Genomic DNA, 22,910 nt, shown 5'->3' on the forward strand with positions numbered 1-22,910 from the left:
CGAGCCCAGGCCCGACCCGAGCCTACTCCATGGCGGCTAGCGCTCCAAGAGAGGAGGCTGAGGCCCAGAGGAAGGCCGCGCGACAGAGGAGACTACAGAAGAGAAGATATTACTTCTTTAATTTTTTAAATAATTTTTTTCCTCTTTTCGAGAAAAAAAAAGTGTCCCCGGATTCTTTGAAAAAAACAACTGGTGGCCTTATCTTAGATGCAACTCGGCAGCCCCACAACATCCCCTACAACATTGCAAGAGATCCTAGGACCCACCTGACAGGACTGCGTGGTATTTCAATTAATGCCCCTAAAGAGCTTCTGTCCTAGGCAGCCGTTTCTGCAGCCAGATGGCACATGCTATACCTCAACACCAAAAAGCTGTAATGTATATATTTTTACACAGCATAATCACTGCACACGATGGCGCTTTTCAGGGCACTATGCTGAATATGCATCTGCTGCAAAAGGCGCCACCGGTGCATTTAGCTCCCTTTGTCCCTTTATAGCATCAAAGCAGGGCTTGTGAAATATTATGACGTCCGCCATCCCCTTTCCCTGCCTGCCTGCCAGCATTGTGGAGAAAAAGAACATTATAATCTGAGTCAAGTTCTAGGAGCTTTCACTCAATGATACAAGGGAGAGGGGAAGAGAATACAGTGGCCATTTTCACGTTCAGCCGCATGTTTAGTGTAATTTATTGTTTAGCCTTCAAATTAACATGAGCAAAGAGAGGTCCCAGCCCCAAGGAAAATACAGTGTCAAGTTTGGCAAGGGGAGGGCAGAAAGATGAAGGCTAGCAAGAATAGCTTCCTCAAACTGGTTCTCTTCAGAATATTCCTTCAAACCATGGTTTCTTCTTCAAACCATTCTCTCCTTAATATTCCTCCCTCCCTGACCCTTTTGTTTTTACCTTGTAAATAAGAACATAGAATAGGCCATGCTAGACAGGCCTTGCCCATGCCGTACAATCTCGTTCTCAGGATCATCCCACTTCTCCATCTCAGAGTCGACGCGCGCTGTCAGTTTATGCAGTTCTAAGCCTAGTTTCCCAAGTTTCATTTGCTCCTGCAAGTGATAAAAGTTACTTCCTTTTTGCTTAATACACCATTCAGCTTCACAACTACTGTACAGAAAAACTGTACTAGCGGATTAAGAAGTAGTATCTTACCTCACTATCAAGCCTGACTGGCTTTAAGGCTTTCATGTTTGCATTATGCTTCTGTTAAAAAAGAAGAAGAAAAGGTTTACCGAATGGAACTTGCTTCAAGTGTTACTATAAATCCATGAAAGGGCTGAGGAATGGAGTCAACAGGTGAAATCCCAAGAATGTGTGGTTTTTCAATAAAGCTCTTCCCTTCAACCCCAGACTCAAAATGATTGAATTCAAGGAAGGATTATGTTGTTGGGTCAGTGTTGGAACGAACCAACTGCTGTTCTCCTTTCATGGACTTCTTGCTTTTTAAAACCCCTTTCTTATGGGCTCACTGAACACAATAGAAGTGACCCATGGCTGTTGCTAAAATTTCAGATTTTTAAATATGTGAGTAAATTAGGCAGCTAGCACAAAACTGTCAACTCTGATTGGCAGTTCTCCAGGTTATGAAACAGTCTCCTATATCACCTGCAATGGCATACTGACTTCAGTAGGCAACGTCATGAACTGAACTACAGGGGCCATGGGTAGGCAAACTAAGGCCCGGGGGCCAAATCCGGCCCAATCGCCTTCTCAATCCGGTCCACGGACGGTCCAGGAATCAGCATGTTTTTACATGAGAAGAATGTGTCCTTTTATTTAAAATGCATCTCTGGGTTATTTGTGGGGCCCGCCTGGTGTATTTGCATGAGTAGAACGTGTGCTTTTATTTAAAATGCATCTCTGGGTTATTTGTGGGGCATAGGAATTTGTTCATTCCCCCCCCCCAAAAAAAATATATATTCTGGCCCCCTACAAGGTCCGAGGGACAGTGGACCAGCCCCCTGCTGAAAAAGTTTGCTGACCCCTGTCTTAGGCAAAGCACTGCAGTTGAGAAGATTACCCAACTTTCTTTTTTGTTTAGTTACCGCTGCTTCCTCAAAGAAAACTACCTTCTATAGCCAGGATGGCTATATGAGGTTTTCATCAACCCTCTGAAAGGGGGCGAAAGAAAACTAGATTTTTAAAAATTAAAGAGTATGGTGGCAAATAAGGAGGAGGTATGTGGAATGGAGCAAATTAATTTTTAGTGTAATGGTGCCCCGCAAGACGAACGCCTCGCAAGACGGAAAACCCGCTAGACGAAAGGGTTTTCCGTTTTGGAGGTGCTTCGCATAACGAATTTCCTATGGGGTTGCTTCGCAAGACGAAAATGTCTTGCGAGTTCCTGCGGGGTTTTTTTCCTCCTCCCCCTTCCCCAAGCCGCTAAGCCGCTTATCAGCTGATCCGCTAAGCCGCTTGACAGCTGATCCGCTAAGCCGCTTATCAGCTGATCCGCTAAGCCCGCTAAGCCGCTAATAGCGCTAATGGGCTTGCTTTGCAAGACGAAAAAACCGCAAGACGAAGAGACTCGCGGAACGGATTCTTTTCGTCTTGCAAGGCACCACTGTATGAAAAAAAGGTAAATGCAGCAACCCCACCAACGTGAACTTACCCCTGGCCTGGGCAGCGACAGGTACACACGCTTCTCTCCTAAGAACAACACATTAAGATTTGTCATGTAGCTTTCACGCACACCTCAGACTTACTGCTTTCATTTCTTTAGGCTTAAAAAAAAAATCCTTTTAAAGAAAAGAGCTACCTACCTCTAAGAATTCCTCTTCACGGATTCTGCCATGGCTTTCAGTATATAAAAGGGAAATTCTGCTACTGCTTAAATTTGATTCTTTGAAGACCTGGCATGTTGAGTAGGCCCCCTTCCTTTTCAACGACATTCTTTCTAAAATCTTCTAATACCTTTCTGAATGCCCAAGGAGAGGGAGGGAACTATTTCATGGGGAAAAGAACGCCCACATCACACAAGCAAGTGCAGAAATGAGTTGGGAGTCTGCCTTTCTCCTGGTAATTTCTGCTAATCTCAGCTAGTTGTCTTTCCTGCCCTACATCAGTAGTTTCCAAGGAGGGGTGAGGTGGTTGTATGTCCACAGAAGCATTATTCTGAGGATTCTGATGGCACCTGGGTGGCCCAAAAGAGCTTGGCGTTCAAACCAGAAAAAGTTTAAACACACATCTAATTAACATCTGACCTGCTGTGAGTGTCACAGAATGGAGAGATCTGCTAGCAAAACCAACTGAAGGGCATCCCCCAAGATGATTAAGAAATAGTATTTGGAGTGGCGTTATCTGGAGAGTCACAATCTGTGTTAGCATGCTAGTAAAATAGTTAGTTATACTGGGAACCAGAAATGCTGTACAGTCTCGAACGCCTTGTGACTCGAACGTTTTGGCTCACGAACCTGGAAGGAAGTGTTTCGGTTTGCAAACGTTCTTTGGAAGCCGAACGTCTGACATGGCTTCCAATTGAGTGCCGGAAGCTCCCGCAGCCAATCAGAAGCCGCGCTTTCGTTTTCGACCGTCGAATGGACTTCTGTAATGGATTCCATTCGAGAACCAAGGTATGACTGTACTCCATAAAAGTTTAGCCACCGACGTGGCTGAGACATGCTTTCCAGGAGGTGCTCTATCAGAGAGGAAGGGTTGGCATACACCCCTTCCAGGGCACAGATAATCTCATGTGCTGCAAGCCCTCTGCACAAAGCCCATTCATGCCCACAAAAACGGAGAGGATCTGGAAGATCTGTGACATGATCTATCAACATCTGTGCAACAGAACGGAGGGCAGGCAATGGAACACGTAAAGCAATTTGGTCTGCTGGACCAACCCATGTACAGAAGACTGGAGAGAATATCCCAGGCCATGCGATTCAGGTGTTGCTCTACTAGGTGGTAGATCTGCTCCACTTCCCAGTGGGGAGGAGTTGAGGTGGACCACATGGCCACCCACTCCCTACCGGGGGGCAGGGGACTTTGTCCCCCGTTGCCTGGGGGATCCCGGCCACATCAGAGCCCGGCCAGCCAACCCGCTGGCCGGGGGGCGTGGCCGGGTCCGTTTAAATGGAGGAGCGAGCCAGAGGACTTCCTCTTTGGCTCGCTTCCTCAATCACCCACCCTCCCTCCCTATTTGCAGCTTACGCACTGGCCTTGCTATGACTTCGGTTGGTCGCCTTGGTTGTCCGAGGAACCTGGTAGGAATTTTCCCACTTGGCAAATGGCCACTTCGTTTTCGCCTACCCCGTAGCAATCACCACAACTTTGTTAGGTTGCGGTTAGGCATTGTTTGACCTTGTGTGGGGGAGGGGAGGTGTGGCCATCACCTGCCCCTCCATGCTTAAGGGTTTTCCGTTAAAGGAATCCAGGGGTGTTGATCTTGTCTGAAGCCCGGTTGGGGGGCTAAGGCCTTGACACGACCCCGACGGGAACACCAGGGGGAGCTTGAGTTGGTTCGCATTGACAGGGCTCCCCCTACCGGTGGTTTACCCTTACTAGACTTCCTGCACAGAGGGCAGGAGTCAAATATAGTTGGGTCCACTCAATGCCTAAGCCAATACCACTCACATTCTGTAATTCAATAAAGTTGTGGCCAAAATTTGCCCAATAACATAAACCTAATATCTGCGTCCTTGTGTGAGTTATTTCCAACAAGGGGGTGGCTGAGGCATGGGCACTGTGGGTGTCCAAAGATCAGTCCAGCTCAGTGTTCCAAGTACTTCATGGTGCCTTCGCTCACCCCTGGCTACTGTCAATCAAAGGATGAGAGTCCCTCAACATGGTATGAGGAATGGGCAGAATGTCTGGCAAAGGGAAAGCAGAGTGGAAAGATGGAAGTGGTTGAGACAGAGGAGGAAGCTGAGAAACATTTCAACAGGGGTGGCATCAGCCGAGGGAGTTGCGGAGTCGCTGCTGAAATAGAGCCCACGGCACTCCGGCTTCTCCCACGAAGGAAAGAAAACACAAATCAGATTGGAGCCAAGCAGTTCGTTGTAAAAATACACTTGGTTTATTAGAAAGTGTCCAGCACATTTTGATTGCTCTTCAGTCTTTAACCATCACCAAAAAGCAGAGAGCGTTTGCCTCGCAGACATCAAAAACATACCTTTCCCATCACATCCCCCACGTTGTAAAGTGACAGCTTAAAAAATTACATTACCGTAAAAAAGATGAAGTTTGTAAATTAAGGGGCAGGTGGAGGGGACTAGCCCGCTAAACTTTCAGTCCACTTAGTATATAGGCTTAGCTATCTTCCTGACAAGAACAAACTGAAGTGTTAATTGCAACTTTAATTATTATCAAAGAAATTAAGGGATGTTTCCTCCTGTTATCTAGAATGCTACTATTGGGTTGTTGTTGTTGTTCTCTAGCAATGGCGAAGGCAGGCTCTATTTTGTGATAAAAGAATTCAGAGAACACCCAGGAAGTTTATGTTGTATAAATCCACAGGGTGAAATGTTTTGCTCTGTCACTGAGCATAAATATGTTCTTTTTTAAACAAAAAACAAAAAACACCAAGCCACAACAACCCAATTTAATATGCTGAATTGGAAACTAATGCCAGCTGCTGCTTTCAAGATAAAAGCCATATTGACCTGGTTAAACACATTCAATCCCATTAATCTGAATGGGAAAATTAAGACACGTGCTGAAAACCACCCTTAAGAAGTCAATGGGACTTAAAAGCGTTTCACTTTGGCAGTGCTATGTCCTCTGCCGTGTTTGAATCCAGCTTTTTCCTAGTGCTGACTTGCTGCAGCTTCCAACAAGGCCAGATAACGTTATTCATACTAAGTTTAAACTAAGAATCAGAGCTACGTTGTAGGTCCTAGCCACAACATAATTTGGCTGATAAACAAATACATGAAACAAACAATTAATTCATAAAGAGGGAGAGGAAGGGTGTTACATTACATTCTTTCAAGACAAATTTGCTATGCAAGCCTAATTTAGGTCCTTACCCTGTGGTACTTATTAATTCTGCCACATGATATATAATCGACAGGCTCAATTCAGAGCATCATCTAAATCAGGGTTGGGTAGCAATGTTGTTGAGCAACAACTCCAACCATCACTGAGTTTTGGCCTTGCTGGTTGGACTACAACATCATCTAGACTAGGACCACGGATCTAAACCATTTTTAAGATCAACTGTGGCCAAGCCTGTGTGAGCCTCAGATACAATCCCTCCTTTCCTAGGAGCAAGAAGAGGAGACACACACACAGAGAGAGAGATATTCCATTTTCACTTTGGAGAAAAGCACCATTCCCTGTTACTTTCAAACTCAGAAGGGTGTGCTATGGTCTAACCGCAGTTAGTTAAAACAAACCAGGACCAGTTGTGGTATTAGAAAGCAGTTTGTATGCATTAACTGGCTTTGACAAGCCATACACATCAAAGAACTGTGGTTTGTCCTAAAGTGGGAACAGAAGCTTTCTCTCTCCATCTCTCAGATGTTATGTGGGGAGTTGGAATGAGCAAGACAAAGTCCCATGCAGCTCATTCACAATAATCTGTGATTGGCTGAACCAGGTCCCTGTAGAATTTGCGAGATGGAAGTGCTGCAGGTTAATTTTCCTCCCTCAATATTTACATAATAAATTGGTTGTGTGGATTTTCTTTTAAGCATGTGACAACTTGTGGATGTTGCCAAATGGGGACACATACGCACGGCTCTATATTACCCTGCAAATACAGAGGGGAAGGGCATAAATCACGCACAGGTTTAAGTTTTGAATTGAATTTTTCCTTGAATGCCAAGTAATCACTTTGCTCTGGTAGGAAAAGTCTAAATGTTGCAAATTGGTTTAGATTTCTACCCCTCTTCCCCATTCCCCTTGAGGACAAAATTTAGGCCATTTCATAAATGCACAAAAAAATATAACTGCATAGTATGTCATATTTTCTAAGTTTGCTATGAAATTATAGCAAACATTCCATTGGCAATTTCATACAATATAATTTAAAGTGCAACAACATTGTACCAATATGGAAAGTTTAAGGGCATTTAGGCATTACTCACTCCTAAACTGGAGAGGTGTGCTTTGGGTTTAGAAAGAAAACTGATATTCTCTTCTTCCAGGGCAGGCATGGCCAAACTTAGCCCTCCAGCTGTTTCCCACCATCCCTAGCTAACAGGACCAGTGGTCAGGGATGATGGGAATTGTAGTCCCAAAACAGCTGGAGGGCTGAGTCTGGCCATGCCTGTTCTAGGGCAATGCGCATCTGAGTCAGCTGGGACAAATCAAATGCTTAGACCGGCTTCAAATTTTAAGCAAAAAATTGTGCTTGTTACTGTTTCTGCCCACAGAAAACACATAAAGTATGAAATAGTCCCTATAGTCATGGGAAGCAGGATTTGACCGGTCACATTTTTCTTGTGTGTGCTCACTGCAGAGTTAGGAGACACAACATCTTGTCCTTTACACTTTGTGCCTCAGTCCATTAAGATTCAGACTGAAATTAATGGAACTTAAATATGACTATATTAACTTTCCCCACTGATTTCAGAGGAACCTCAACATGACCAATTCTCTCTCTGGATTGCAGCCATTGCGTTCGACATGGGAAAACTCTACTCTGGATTTGATGAAGAGTCAATAATTCCAACAGAAACCTGATTCTATGAGTCGGAAATAGTTCCTTCCACCTAAAAGACAGGGATCATCAGGGTGTTAAGCATCTAGCAATGCCTGCAGACTATGATTAGTCTTCTTGATGTGACTTCCAACAGTTTCAGAACTACAATGTTAGATCCCAACAGATGGCACCAAGGCAGCAAAAGGACAAAATAGAAGCTTGTCTCGAATGTGCTTCTGGTTCTTTTAAATATACTTCAGGAATAGAAATGAGACAAAACAGGTGAAAGAGGAACACAATCTCCTGTTCACTATGCCGTATCCGAAGAGCCCTCACTCATATTCCTCAAGCCATTTCTTTTTCTTTTGTAAATATCTATTTCATCCAATAGCCCACCATGGGGCAAACAGGAATAGATACCCATTTAAGAAGGATCGGGGGAAACTGCTCCCATTGTTAGCAAGCAAAGCATGCAAAATGACAAATGGCTGTTTTGCAGCACTAGCCAGGCAGATTGGGTAATGCACAGTTCTTCTTTCAAACCAAACTTCCAAGCAGGACATCAAAATGTCCTCCTGCCTGGACAGGGTCAATCACTATGCTAAGGATGTAAGAGAGCTCTGCAGCTTAGTCATGCTGGCCACATGACCCGGAAGCTGTACGCCGGCTCCCTCGGCCAATAAAGTGAGATGAGCACCGCAACCCCAGAGTCGGCCACGACTGCACCTAATGGTCAGGGCTCCCTTTACCTTTACCTTACAAAGATTCACAAAATGTTTAGGGGTATTCCTCCCCCCAGAAAAAAAAGCACTGGTTAGGACACTTGTAGATCTTGGCTCTCCTAGCAGAAATGCAATAGGAAACTGGGGAGGATAAAAGACTAAACACAGACTTCCCCTTTGGCACTCTGCAGTAAAAGCTACCATTGTATGTCGGGTTTTGCTCTAATATCGAACCTAATTTCTTTGCCCTGAGTTTTCCATAAAACGCACAACTGAATCAATACATCAAATGCTACAATTCTATAAAATGAAGTGTGGCACAATTCAGTGGGGTGGTGGTGAAACCCTCCCTAAAACTGAAAAGCTGGAATTAAACTTATCTGAAGAAAATTAAAATTATGCTTAGAAATGAGAAGTCTCTTGATAAATTAACACCGAACAACGCCTCGGGCAAGACATTAAGAGAGAGATTTGCTCTTTCACAGTTTCTTTTCTACATGCCATACAAATACCAGGTGACTTACCCACCACAGAAAATAGGCCAAAAGTTGCGTAGAGTCATCAGAGAGATCCCATCCAAGCAGAAAGGATAGCAGTTTAAAAATCAAATAGCTACATTCACTACATTGTGGAGCGAGAAGTATGAGAGCAGACAGTACAGAAATAAAAGGGTGTTTCTTTTGCAAGAACACTGGACAGTTTAGGTCAGACAGAAAGAAAGGCGTCTCTTTACAACCCCCTCACAAAAAAAATATAAATGTTTCCATTGTTTTGTATTACTAAGCATTTCCTGAAATTAAGGCTTGAAAGTGTATTGCTGCATCTCCATAAAGAGCAAAACCTATAAAGTACTCTCACTGTATAACATTTATCCCTCTAAAATAGTGGTTTTCAAACTGTACCACCCGGGAGCTCTTTCAAAGGTTTAACAGGGCTCCTCAGTGTTGGACAAGCTACTTTAAAAGCCTTCCTTGCAAAGGGCAGCCTCGGGAGAAACTGCAGGGTACATCATACAATATAACCCCAATTAACAGGGAGCAACTGCTAGGCCCAAGAAGTGAAAATGCACCCAGGAACATCCCCCAGAATCCTATGCAATGTGCAGGAGCTCCAAGGCTGACTAGCAGGGGCTCCTCAGTTGTCCAATCCAAAGAGATAGGGTTCCTTGAGGTGCGAAGCTCAAACTCACTTCTTTTAAAGCATTAACTGTGAGCATGATCACACCAGACTTATGGAACGCTCCTTGTCAATATTCAAGGAACCCCGAATTTACAAAAGGCTCAATCTCAAAATCATACTCGCTAGCCTGGTTTGCAACAAACCACGGCTAGAATCATGAGCATGAGCTGCAGTGAGCCTAAGATTTGTCTGCTACCCACTCCCTGTTGGCACAGCTGCAAGGAGGAGGCCAGAAGTTTCCACTTCTGTCCAAACCGTAAATTTTGTTAACTATGTTTAGTGAAAGCAAGTCAGCTTTATAAGCTGTGGGTTCAGAGCTGGCTTGCTCACACTAACCATTACATATCTTTCAGTGCCAGGCAAAAATGTTTCTCTATAACCAGGCCCTTGGAGAGGGGTTATTGGTCTGTTTTTATATATTTTGTGTTATCATTTTGTATATTTACGTTGTGAACCACCCTGTGATCTTCAGATGAACATACATATTTATATACCATCATCATCATCATCACCATAGCTAAAACTAAATGCAGTCTCCCCACGTACGGACATCATAAAAAGCTCTAAAGCAGATATGAAAATCTTTTAAGCTGCTCCTTCCAGCCACACAAGGGGAGCAGGGAGCGTGTTTAGACCATGGCTCCCTACAACTAGTCCTCATAAGACTAAACCATGGTTTAGCGCTACGTGCTGGCACAGCCAATATTTCCCTAAAAAGGTGAAACCGGACTGATTCAGAGTGATTATCTAGAGTTATTATTTAACTACTTCACACTAGCACAGCATCATGGGTACTCCAAAGTTTGCTGGGCTAATAAATGCAATAGTAAATTACGTGTTTCTAAACACTCAGTGGACATACGCCAAGAAGCTCTGCCAACTGGGCCTCCATGTCATGTATCTGCTGCTTTTGGAGCTGCGCATTTGCTCTGCAGGCTTCACAATTTGCAACGTAGCAAATACGAGGGCACCTATGGAGCTGCGTAAAATGTTAAGTGACCCCAAGTTGTCCTTTGTTGACCTTATGAAGGATTCAACTTAGATCCTCAAACCCATCTTGCGTAACAGCCAGGGTACTCAGAATACGCGTGGGCTGTAAGTTGGTAGCTTGTATTTAAGGACAGTAGGTTGTCTGCATCTAAGAACAGCTCTCTCACCTCGTCTTCCTTCAAACACATCACTGATTTCTCTTAAGAGCAAGGACATGTCAGTCAGCTGTGACTCCCAGGCTTCGCAGAACACATCCAGATTTTCTTTTGCAATCTTGCTGGAAGGATGCAGCGTCAGGGTTTCTGCAGCAGAAATTATCTGAAGGAAACAAAGCAGATCTTGCCATGTAACCAGAAATTGCTAATCAGCATCCACCCCCAGAGGCAAAGAATAAACAGCCTCTCCTTTGTATTTAAAAAGGGCTGCTGTAGCATTTGCCTGGCAAAGCTTTGCAAACGCTAAGGGCATTCATCGGGAGCACATTGTGCAAAACTGTTCTGAACAAACAGCTTTCTTAAATTGAGCGAACTGAGAAAAAACACTTAATATAATTAATCACGACAATTTCACAGATTATTATCAATTTACATAATGCATTCATATTAAAGGCAAAAAAGGTTCACCGAAATTGGTAGAACGTCTGTAAGAAGAGCTTTATCACATCACAGATGTGCAGTATTGCAGATGCGAGCCCAGATGTTGTTCCACGTAAACTATACTGCACCTGTGGAACACTGGTTACTAAAAATGATCCTAAAACTAACATTCCCTTTTCTCCCAAAGCAATTTTGATACTCAGATGTTCATGAAATCCATCTAATGTGGAATTCACATAGCATTTAGCACAGAGGATTTGCAGCAAAGACAACTTGCCAACGCTTTGGATAGAAAGCAGTATCAGAATATATGAGCCAATGGTCTGATTGGTGTAAAGTAGCCTCATTTATTCAGAGCAAGTCTAAATTCTGGCCTTCCACTATGGTCCAGTACAGATATTAACAATAAACTACAGTCTGTGAATCAGGAACTAGCCTTGGATATGTATTCTTTTTCCTCTCTGTGGAGAGAATTCCCTGTGGGTGTTAACTGCAAAATTACTGTAACACTGAAGAAAATCATTCCAAAGGGTTATACCACCGGTACTTGACCCCAGCAAAATCAAATTAGATTAATAAAAATGGGATTGGGTCAGTGCTGAAAGTGTAATGCTTTGCAAAGGATGTTGTGTGTTCAGAGTAGTGATGTGAGGTGAGAATATTCTCCACAAACTGTAAATTCTAATGTAAGAACCAGTTTTACAACCCACATTTAAAAAATCTAGTGAACAGTAAGTCAAGCTGTGATACTGCCAGTTTAAGTAATGAATAATGATTTATTTATTTTTAAATCCAGTTACATTACTGGGCATTGTGTCATTCACCATTGGCAGTTCTGAAATGTGAGCTACAGAAAACATTTTTTTTTTACCGTATTTTTTGCACCATAACACTCACTTTTTCCAACTAAAAAGTAAGGGGAAATGTCTGTGCGTGTTATGGAGGGAATGCCTACGGGTGGCATGCCTACGGATTTTCCTCCTCTAAAAACTACGTGCGTGTTATGGTCGGGTGCGTGTTATAGAGCAAAAAATACGGTAGTTTTAAAAATGCTATTCATTTAATTTGATGACCATTTGAATTCGTATGTATTTCAGCTACATGTAATAGCATTTTTTCTATTTTGGTGTGATCTTATTCAGCAATTCTATACCCTTGGCCATACAGTGTGATTTATTTATTTATTTTTTTTACAGAAAGTAGCTTTAATGCTTTATACACTTAAAGTACCTAGGCCTATACAATTATGTGTAACAGCATGTGAAGTGGCCTTGATTTAAACAGTTGACATTTCTATATTTTTATTTAGTGCCAGTAACTGGTTTTTGCAGTGCCATTCAATGGTACAAGGTGCCATTTACCAGAGACTGACATACTGAAATATATTATCATATAATGATAATATATTTAAGTTTAATGGCTTCTTTTTTATATGTATGCATATAGTTTTGTTCATCAAGCTGTGTTTTAGTCACCAAAACAGTTATTAAGTGTTAGAACTATTAGAAGCACAAGATAGTCTATTACTGAATTTACTTGTATCAAACCTTAACATGCCAATAATATTTTTTGACTTGTCCTATAACATGTACATGTTCTAATGGAAGAATAAAATATGTTTTAGCTACTGAGTTTCCTTATACCAAACCTTAACATGCCAATTACTGGTGCCATCACCTTAGAATGGTTTGAAGTGCATTAAAATTATATCATTTTCAATGCATTAAAATGAATATTCTCCTATTTAAAATGAAAATTCTCTAATATTCTCATTAATTGAGAATATTCTTCAAAGGATTATTCTTGAGAATTTAACATCACTAGTTCAGAGTGCCAAGAGCTGGTATGGAATCTGTTCACAGCTGCAAAAGTGCTCACTGCTAGCCTCCTTCCAAAGGATGCCACTTAAAAATATGGCATACTGTTACGAAAGGAACTACGAGATAGTGAAATAGGAGGAGAGATATTAAATTGGCCTCCATTTGTAAAGTCCATGTAGACTGGGAGTAATACTGATGCACATTAATACAGTGGCACCTCAGGTTATATATGCTTCAGGTTACATACGTTTCAGGTTACAGACTCCGCTAACCCAGAAATATTATCTCAGGTTAAGAACTTTGCTTCAGGATGAGAACAGAAATCGTGCGGCGGCAGCAGGAGGCCCCATTAGCTAAAGTGGTGCTTCAGGTTAAGAACAGTTTCAGGTTAAGAACAGACCTCTGGAACGAATTAAGTACGTAACCAGAGGTACCACTGTATAAATCCATTTAATTTGTCTGCTAGATGAAGGAAATCAGATTGAATGTGTAATGACTGATGAGCAGGCGGACTGATTAAAAGGTAACATCAGAACTCATCAATTTGATACAGGAAAAATAATAATCTGTAGCAGCGATAGAGGCTAAGCTGTTGCTAGTGGTCATCACCCAAAAGCTTCTGGCACAGCAGTTCAATGCCTCCTAGCTGTGCTGTTTCCAAAGCTGGATGTGTCCAAAATGAGATGCCGCAAGCACACGTCTGCCTTGAAAACATCTCTTTCAACACCGCAAGGTAAAAATCACACCTACCTGAGGCCCCGTCACGTGAAAAGTGTCTTCTGCATGTAGACAAGTAATTTCCAGTGGCTCTGTTCCGGAGACATGCCTCAATAAATGACATATCTAGGAAAGGAAGCAGGAAAACCCACCTACCAATTATGGGATTGTTATGGAAAGACAACGTAAAAATTACATTGGTGCCAAATGAAAGCTTTTAGAATTCAGAAACTGCTGATGGAAACCTGGATCTCTGTTGAACGGCTAAAAGCTAAGGGAAGAGGAGGAGTGATTGACTTCCCTGCCCCTCCATCACTTGTCTCCTGAACTCTAGTCCCGTAGCCCTTTCTCTTTGCCTCAGCTGGTGCAAATGTGCAGCTGGGTAGCCAAGCGAAAGGCTAATCTTAAAGGTAAAGGTAAAGGGACCCCTGACCATTAGGTCCAGTCGTGACCGACTCTGGGGTTGCGCACTCATCTCGCTCTATAGGCTGAGGGAGCCAGCGTTTGTCTGCAGACAGCTTCTGGGTCATGTGGCCAGCATGACTAAGCCGCTTCTGGCGAACCACAGCAGCGCACAGAAACGCTATTTACCTTCCTACCAGAGTGGTACCTATTTATCTACTTGCACTTGGTGTGCTTTCGAACTGCTAGGTTGGCAGGAGCAGGGACTGAGCAACAGGAGCTTACCCCGTTGCGGGGAATAGAACCGCCGACCTTCTGATCAGCAAGTCCTAGGCTCTGTGGTTTAACCCACAGCGCCACCCGCGTCCCAAGGTTAATCTTATCTGTCTCCAATTCTCTCTGTCCTCCTCCTGCTCCTTAGACATTTGACAGAGATCCAGCATGCGATTCCAGCTTAGCCCCTGAACATGCTTAGCATTCCTGCATTGCAGCAGGTTGTTCTAGATGACCCTTCCAACTCTACAATTCTATTATGCTCCCACCGAAATCAATAGCACTGGAAGCTTGGCTGGAGTGGTCCCACAGTCATTTTGCACAGTGTTGATTCTAGAGCCGTAATACACTGAGGTCAGAAACTAGTTTCACTACAGCAGCACTTTGTAGAACAAGGCAGAGGGGCAGAATTTATATATAAAAAAAACACTCCCCAACTTAGGTGACCCACCTACAAGGTCTGTTACCCCATATGAGATTTCCCCTATCAACTCTAAGGGTGCTAACAGAGGTGGTACCTCCTAGGAAGCCACATCTGGACCAGGAACATGCCCTAAGAACATGATTTGCAACTCTGATATGCATTACAAGAGGCAGCAACAGCTACCAGCATAGTGCGTTCTACCTCCACTGTCAGAATTTGTAAAGGACCCCTGGACAGTTAACTCTAGTCAAAGGCGACTATGGGGTTGCGACGCTCATCTCGCTTTCAGGCAGAGGGAGCCGGTGTTTGTCCACAGACAGCTTCCGGGTCACGTGGCCAGCAGGACTAAACCACTTCTGGCGCAACGGAACACCGTGGTGGAAACCGGAGCGCACGGAAACACTGTTTACCTTCCCGTCGGAGTGGTACCTACCCATTTATCTACTTGCAGTTTATTGTGCTTTCAAACTGCTAGGTGGGCAGGAGCTGGGACAGAGCGACGGGAGCTCACCTCGTTGCGGGGATTCGAACCGCTGACCTTCGGATCGGCAAGCCCAAGAAGCTCAGTGGTTTAGACCACAGTGCCACCCACGTCCCGCTGTCGTATTGTGTATGCTTTTGAGTGACAGTTGCTCAGAAGCACACGTGGGGAGGGTGTTGTTGCATTCCTGCTTGTTAGGCATTCCAAAGGCATCTGTTTGGCCACGGTGAGACCAGAATAGTGGACTAGGTGAGCCACTGGCCTAATGCTGTGGCTGAAAGAAAAAAAGTTGGGGAGAACCACTGGCCTAATACAAGGCTCCTCTTACTTTTTTTTAAATGCTGTGCTATGTATGTTAGGGACGCGGGTGGCGCTCTGGGTTAAACCACAGAGCCTAGGACTTGCCCATCAGAAGGTTGGCGGTTAGAATCCCCGCGACGGGGTGAGCTCCCATCGCTCAGTCCCTGCTCCTGCCAACCTAGCAGTTTGAAAGCACGTCAAAAGTGCAAGTAGATAAATAGGTACCGCTCTGGCAGGAAGGTAAAGAGCGTTTCCGTGCGCTGCTCTGGTTCGCCAGAAGCGGCTTAGTCATGCTGGCCACATGGCCCGGAAGCTGCACGCCGGCTCCCTCGGCCAATAAAGCGAGATGAGCACCGCAACCCCAGAGTCGGCCACAACTGGACCCAATGATCAGGAGTCCCTTTACCTTTATGTTAATGTGCTCCCCCATCCCTGAGTCCAGGCAAAGCACAGAACAGGCAAACTTGAGAACCGTGGTACTGCAAGGCCTAACAGCCTAGTCAACTGATGCCCCAACCCTGGGGTGTGGGCATGGGCATGTTTGTGGAGTCGGAACCTGCACACATTTCACAGGTGTGCCCCAAACTGACAAAAACTCAAGACCGCTTTAAATCTTAATATTAAAGCATTTTTGAACATGTTCATGAACATGACGCCAACTTACTTCAATCAACTGTTCTTTCTGTTCAGAGAGCTTACAGCTGTGTTCTGCAACTGCTTCTATGTTTCCTTCTGTCCCGCAGATCTTCAGAGCTTTCAAAACAAGGTGGTCAGAATGGTATTTTATCACGTCTGCTGCGACAGATGTTGCTGCACTGTGAAGCTTTGATATATATATATTTGGGGGGGAGGAGAAGAAAAAGAAAGAAAGAAAGAAAGAAAGAAAGAAAGAAAGAAAGAAAGAAAGAAAGAAAGAAAGAAAGAAACCAGTAGGTTACAACACCAGATTACCTGTGGTGGACAATTCAGAGCAAATTAAGACTGGGCGAGATGTACAAAACTTCCATCATTACGCATCATTCTTATTCCAATTCCTCATCACAAAAAAAGAACTGAGGAACCGCGATCAGTCTCACAGAGCATGGTGGAGCAGAGATGTTTGCCCAACCTCCCGGAGTTGTTGCTGGCTCCCCAGAAGCTGAGGGGTGAGGCAGCAGTGCATTGGGGACATTGTTGTGCCTGCACAACAACAGGAACAATGGATTGGCTCCACCAGAGCACTTGCGCTGAGCTGCCTTCCCCACCAAACCATCCCTCCCAGTCGGCAGCAGCAACTCACCTCCCAGGTCAGTTAAGCATCTCCAACCCAACCTTCCCTCCATTACTGGTAGTTGTGTTTAACGGTAGACCGATGTGTCTTATTTTTCCATGCATATGTCTAGCTGTCCTTCCTAAGTGGGGTCAGAGCAGCTTACCTGGGGCTCCTAGAAACACCCTGACCGGCACTTAGGTTAAATAATGCCACAGCTCAAGGTGCTACCAGAACATTGACTGGGCAATAGATTACTGTACATAAGAAGAATGAACCCAAGCCATGACAGGCCGAATTCTAAAATATTACTTAGCAATGTGTGTTCTTGTATTCAAGTCATGCTAGCAGGCTTCTCTGCAGGTAATTACTTCAAGATAACCTTACAATATAAACTAAAAAAAATCCTTCCAGTAGCACCTTAGAGACCAACTACCGTATTTTTTGCTCTATAGGACGCACTTTTCCCCCTCCAAACATCAAGGGGAAATGTGTGTGCGTCCTATGGAGCGAATGCAGGCTCCTTGGCTTCAGCGATAGCAACATAAAGCCTCAGAAGCGCACTGACCCCTCTAGCTCTCCAGGCTTCAGGGACAGCCGCCTGAAGCCTGCGGAGCACAGCGTGAGTTCCCGCTGCACTCCGCAGGCTTCTGATTCCTTTTGCTGAAGCCAGGAGAGCAAGACTCTCCTGCTTCAGCGGAGAGGGAGAGCTGCGCAGTGCCCCTTCAGCCAAGCGGGAGGAGAAATGGAAGGGGTTCCGTTTCTCCTGCCGCTTCGCTGAAGGGGCGCTGGGCAGAGAGGGGGAGATTTTTTTTTCTTGTTCTCCCCCTCTAAAACAAGGTGCGTCCTATAGAGCGAAAAATACGGTAAGTTTGTTATTGGTATGAGCTTTCGTGTGCATGCAACACTTCTTCAGATACTTCTTCGTGTGCATGCACACGAAAGCTCATACCAATAACAAACTTAGATGGTCTCTAAGGTGCTACTGGAAGGAATTTTTTAATTTTGTTTCGACTACAGCAGACCAACATGGCTACCTACTTATATCTCGCAATATAAAAAAAGGCTCAAGTGGTAGATTCAATTAGTTGGAACTACCATCACATGATTATATATCTGCTGAGCCAAGGATTTGTTTTTCAGAAAGTTACACATATCAAAGCCCAAGAAGCTCCCAAAATTTACTGCAGATTGTACTGAATTGCACTTACTTCTCTCTGAAGCTCGGTCATACACTGACACATTTTTAATATTGCTACTTCCAGGTCTTCCGTGACATCCTTTTTCCTCTGACTTTGCTGGAGAGAAACAATTCCCAATCCCGCAGGATGGGTTTTTAGGCAATTCGGTCGTTTAAACAATTCATCGTCATAATCATAATTCAAACATGGGTTTGCAAGTAAAAGGTGCAGCCCTATGCATACTGATTTGGAAGTTAAGCTCTCTGAACAAAGGAAGACTTTTCTTTGGAGTAAGCAGGGACAGGGATTCCTGAATAATAATAATAATAATAATAATAATAATAATAATAATAATTTATTTATACCCCACCCATCTGGCTGAGTTTCCCCAGCCACTCTGGGCGGCTTCCAATCGAGTGTTAAAAACAATACAGCATTAAATATTAAAAACTTCCCTAAACCCTCTGGGTCTCTTCTAACTCTACAATTCCATGATACTAGGGTTTGACTATATATGTTCTGCTTTTTCCAGCATGCTTCTCTGTCACAGAATTAAAGATATAGAGCAATCCACTTTGCTTCTGTTAGACAAGAATTTGTTAGCCAGTCCTGACCATGTGACTTGCTGGTTGTGGGTTTTTTTTAAAAAAGTAAAACCCTGGATGGTTAAGTCCAGTCAAAGGTGACTATGGGGTTGCGACGCTCATCTCCCTTTCAGGAAGAGGGAGCCGGCGTTTGTTCACAGACAGCTTTCTGGGTCATGTGGCCAGCATGGCTAAAGCACTTCTGGCACAACGGGACACTGTGACGGAAACCAGAGCACACGGAAACACCGTTTACCTTCCTGTCATAGCAGTACCAATTTTTCTACTTGCACTGGTGTTCTTCTGAACTACTAGGTTGGCAGGAACTGGGACAGCAACGGGAGCTCACCCTGTCGCGGGGATTTGAACCACCAACCTTTCGATCGGCAAGCCCAAGAGGCTCAGTGGTTTAGACCACAACGCCACCCGCGTCCCTTCTGTTTGTTGTGTAAGTCAGTGAGGCATAAAAGGTAAGCGCCCTGGAAACTTATGACATTATGTGCATCAGTGACCTTGGGCTACGTACTCTCTTATCCAAACCTACCCTGTAGGGGTAAATGACAGATTGGGGAAGAAACAGACCATGTCTACTTACTGGAGGTGTGGCCCACAGTCCATTGGTAAAATAGTAAAAAGTAAACAAAAACATTTATAAAATGAAAGATCGCTCTACGTTCCGCAGTCCCCGCTCCCAGTCCAATGAGGAATCAACCCCCTGTGCAAACTAACCTAGGGGTAAGCTCAATTCAAACACGATTTTACAAGATGGACTTACAGATCTAAAGCAACCAACCAGCAGGCCAGATTAAGACTGGGGGTGGTGGTGGGCAGTCAGAAAAATAATGGTCCTTTATAGTACAAATATGCATCACTCTGGTTAAAGGAACCAAAATTTGTTGCCTATGACACAAGCACCCATTGTGCCGCCATTTTACATCTTTTGTTGTGTCTTCACAACAGGTGAAGCAGGTTAGGCCAACAGTTGGATATTGACCCAAGTGAGCAAAACATTGAGTTATGTGAATTTAAATGCAAAACTGTACATGCTCACAATATTTATTATTAGTTCATGAAAGTTTGTACCATAAACCTGAAGATAAAAATTTGTTTGTCTTCAAGATACCACGAGTCTTATTTTGTGGTATATTATTCTATGTTAACTTTGGGGGGAAAGTGGCCCTATTTTGGGAACTGCACCAAAGCCCCCAACCATCTTAATCCGGCCTCCATCCAAGGGGCCACATTCACACCTATTTAGCATTAGCCATGCTGCAACATCTGGTGCTCCCAAACCATATGTTGGGGCTACCAAGCCAATGTTAATGGAAAGGTTAATCAGACTCCAGAGGACAAATAAATATGTCCAATACAAGTGTATTTTTCTATATTAGCCAACAGTGAGAGGTGTGTGTGTTGTGTGTGTGTGTATCTGTGCATCTCCAATTATTAGTGTGTGTTTATATCTGGTTTTGTAAACGACTGCAAAACACAACTAAACAAAACGACGTTTCAAAAAACCAACGGCAAGGATTATAATTAACTTATGATGTTTGCAATATTGTAATGGGATGTTATTAGGGTTATCAAATAAGCTGTTCTCTGCAAATTACCCTTGAAGTGTATTTCTTTTGAAGCAAACGTAAATGAATCAGCAATGCTAGGGGGGGAAAGAAAAAATCTTACAGCATACATCCACGCTGACACCAGCTGCTCCAGTTCCATCTTTGCTTGCTTGGACAGTTCCAAGATGCGCTCTCTGTTCTCGTGGCTAGTATAAGCAGAATCAGTAAAGTCCTCTGTGTGCTCAAGGACAACACGGAGCATTGCCCGAAGATTTTCCTTTGACAGAAGATAAAGATTCTCCCGCAATCCTTCCACCTTATTCTGTGAAACAGGGCGAGGAGAACCATGAAGACACCTCAAAAAATCATAGAAGACTAACAAGTGTACTGTAATGGTTAAGAGCTGTGAACCAAGTACAGTGGTATCTCGGATTACATACACTTCAGGTTACATACGCTTCAGGTTACAGACTCCGCTAACCCAGAAATAGTGCTTCAGGTTAAGAACAGTTTCAGGTTAAGTATGGACCTCCGGAACGAATTAAGTACTTAACCCGAGGTACCACTGTACTAGGCTTAAGATATTGGTCATAATATACAATTAGAAGATTGAGGGAAATTATGGAAAGAGGAAATAAATTTCACTGCCTGCAGTGCTTTAAAGGAAATATAATGAAAACGATGTACAGATGGTGTATAACACCAGTGAAATCCTGCTGCCGCTGTGCCGCCGGAGCACGATTTCTGTTCTCATCCTGAAGCAAAGTTCTTAACCTGAAGCACTATTTCTGGGTTAGCGGAGTCTGTAACCTGAAGCGTATGTAGCCTGAGGTACCACTGTACAAAAGCCTCTCAAATTGGATTTGTCTTTAAATTAACTCAGAACACCTTCAGTAATATCATTCACAGCAGAAACTAATAGTAGTAGTAGTAGTAGTAGTAGTAGTAGTAATTTTTATTTTTATTTATACCCCGCCCTTCCTGGCCAAAACCAGGCTCAGAGCGGCTAACATCAAATATATAACACATTAACATAAAATCAGACAATCAATTAAAATACATCCTAAAATCAGATCAGGGTCAGAATAAAATCCAATCAGATGGCAACCCGCAGATTAGGGTTGGGGACCTTAAATATTTACCAGTGTTCTTGGGTTATTTTTTTCGAATTGTTTTTGCACGAAAGGCAGACAAAACTCTGGCACCTACTGCCAGTTATCTGGTATTTGAAACTGAACAGCATTCATTTTACTTCTACACGCAGAGTTCCTTAATATATAAAGGGCCCTTAGTACCAGTGTAATTCCATGAAAGAGTGCCTCCTGTTTCCCCCTGGAAACCTCTATTGCCCTTCAATCCAAGTATACAGAAGGTGGTTTTCTGCTCATGTGTCTCCACCTAGGGATTTAAGCCACACTCTCAAAACAAAAACAAAAAAAACCCTCACTATTTTGTCCTTACCTTGAATTCCTTGATGCCAGTATAGATGCTCACAGGGCCTGGTTCATTCTCTCCACTGGGTCGAGAGTCTGTTACAATCTCTATTACCTGCTCCAAAGCTAGTCTCATCCTGTGGAACACGGCTCCTTTGTTTACACGTGCTGATTCACAGTCAGGATGTCTTAAACAGGTCTTGGAAATAAAGGTTGAAAATAACAATAATAATAATAATAATAATAATAATAATAATAATAATAATAATAATAATAATAATATATTATTTGTACCTCGTCCATCTGGCTGTGTTTCCCCAGCCACTCTGGGTGGCTTCCACAGAGACCAAAAATACACAAAAATGTCACACGTTAAAAACTTCCCTCATGTCCTTAAGATGTCTTCTGAATGTCAGGTAGTTGTTTATCGCTTTGACATCTGATGGGAGGGCGTTCCACAGGGCGGGCGCCACTACCGAGAAGGCCCTCTGCCTGGTTCTCTGTAGCTTTGCTTCTCGCAATGAGGGAACCACCAGAAGGCCCTCGGTGCTGGACCTCAGCATCCGGGCGGAATGATGGGCGTGGAGACGCTCCTTCAGGTATTATCCAGGCATCTCTGTGCAGTCTGCAGGCAGGGGCAGACTTTGGCCTTTCAAATTTCAGCAGCGCCCTGTGCAAGGCCAAAATTCTGCGCCTTCCAGCCTCTCGCCTCCAATTCTACGTGTGAACTACACCTTTAAGATTTGTGGCACCCTGTGCCCCCCGGCCCAGCTCAGCTCCCGGCACAGGGGAACCAGAGGCACTGCCCTAAATCAGCTTCTGCTGCAGGGAAGACTCTCTCTATGCTCTGCCTCCTTCCCTCAAGCAAAACAGTCAAGGCTGCTTATCAATCCCACCAATTAGTCAGCCATTGCATTTGTCAACACTGCCTTTTGGAAAGCCCTCTAGCCTCCTTATGCGTTGGCTTTGCTCTGCTAATGTCACATGTGTAAACGAGTTACCTTGGAAGCAGTGAGAAGCATCATGGTACATTTCTCGAGAATAGCCCTTGCCGCTGCCATCTTGGCCTTTTTCTTTTCGTCTTTCAGATCCTAAGGGAAGAAAATGAAAACACTCTTGGTGGATAGCCAATCAAAGAGCTTAGCTGCTTCCTTATCTAATGACGAGGTATCTGGACAGCTTTTCTGTAAAATTCGGGTGGAATTAAACATTACAGCTGAACTCTATTATCTGTTTGCAGGCTTCATATATATCTACACTATCAACCTACATAGTTTTTAGTGTAGATTAACTGTTGTGGCTATCCAGCCCAGCACCCAGAGAACTGTAGTCTGGTGAAGTGTTAATCCTGTATTAGAGATCCCCAGCCCTCTCACAGGCTAGGCTATCTGTGGTGAGAGGAT

General features: G+C 43.8%; 1 protein-coding gene across 3 annotated transcripts in view; it reads right to left on the bottom strand.

The window, feature by feature from the left end:
- CTNNAL1 (catenin alpha like 1) overlaps positions 1-22,910 on the bottom strand; it is a 66,872-nt gene that overhangs the window by 13,699 nt on the left and 30,263 nt on the right. For all 3 annotated transcript variants that reach the window (XM_082234277.1, XM_082234276.1, XM_082234278.1), the window contains exons 5-14: positions 22,509-22,598; positions 21,536-21,706; positions 20,196-20,396; positions 17,959-18,045; positions 16,163-16,321; positions 13,652-13,744; positions 10,653-10,803; positions 2,621-2,658; positions 1,162-1,212; positions 904-1,058 (exon numbers count right to left, since the gene is read on the bottom strand). In XM_082234277.1, the coding sequence (XP_082090403.1) occupies positions 904-1,058; positions 1,162-1,212; positions 2,621-2,658; positions 10,653-10,803; positions 13,652-13,744; positions 16,163-16,321; positions 17,959-18,045; positions 20,196-20,396; positions 21,536-21,706; positions 22,509-22,598 (1,196 nt within the window). The remainder of the gene's footprint in view (positions 1-903; positions 1,059-1,161; positions 1,213-2,620; positions 2,659-10,652; positions 10,804-13,651; positions 13,745-16,162; positions 16,322-17,958; positions 18,046-20,195; positions 20,397-21,535; positions 21,707-22,508; positions 22,599-22,910) is intronic.

Source organism: Podarcis vaucheri (assembly GCF_965113315.1).
Source record: "Podarcis vaucheri genome assembly, chromosome: 8".
NCBI lineage: Eukaryota > Metazoa > Chordata > Lepidosauria > Squamata > Lacertidae > Podarcis > Podarcis vaucheri.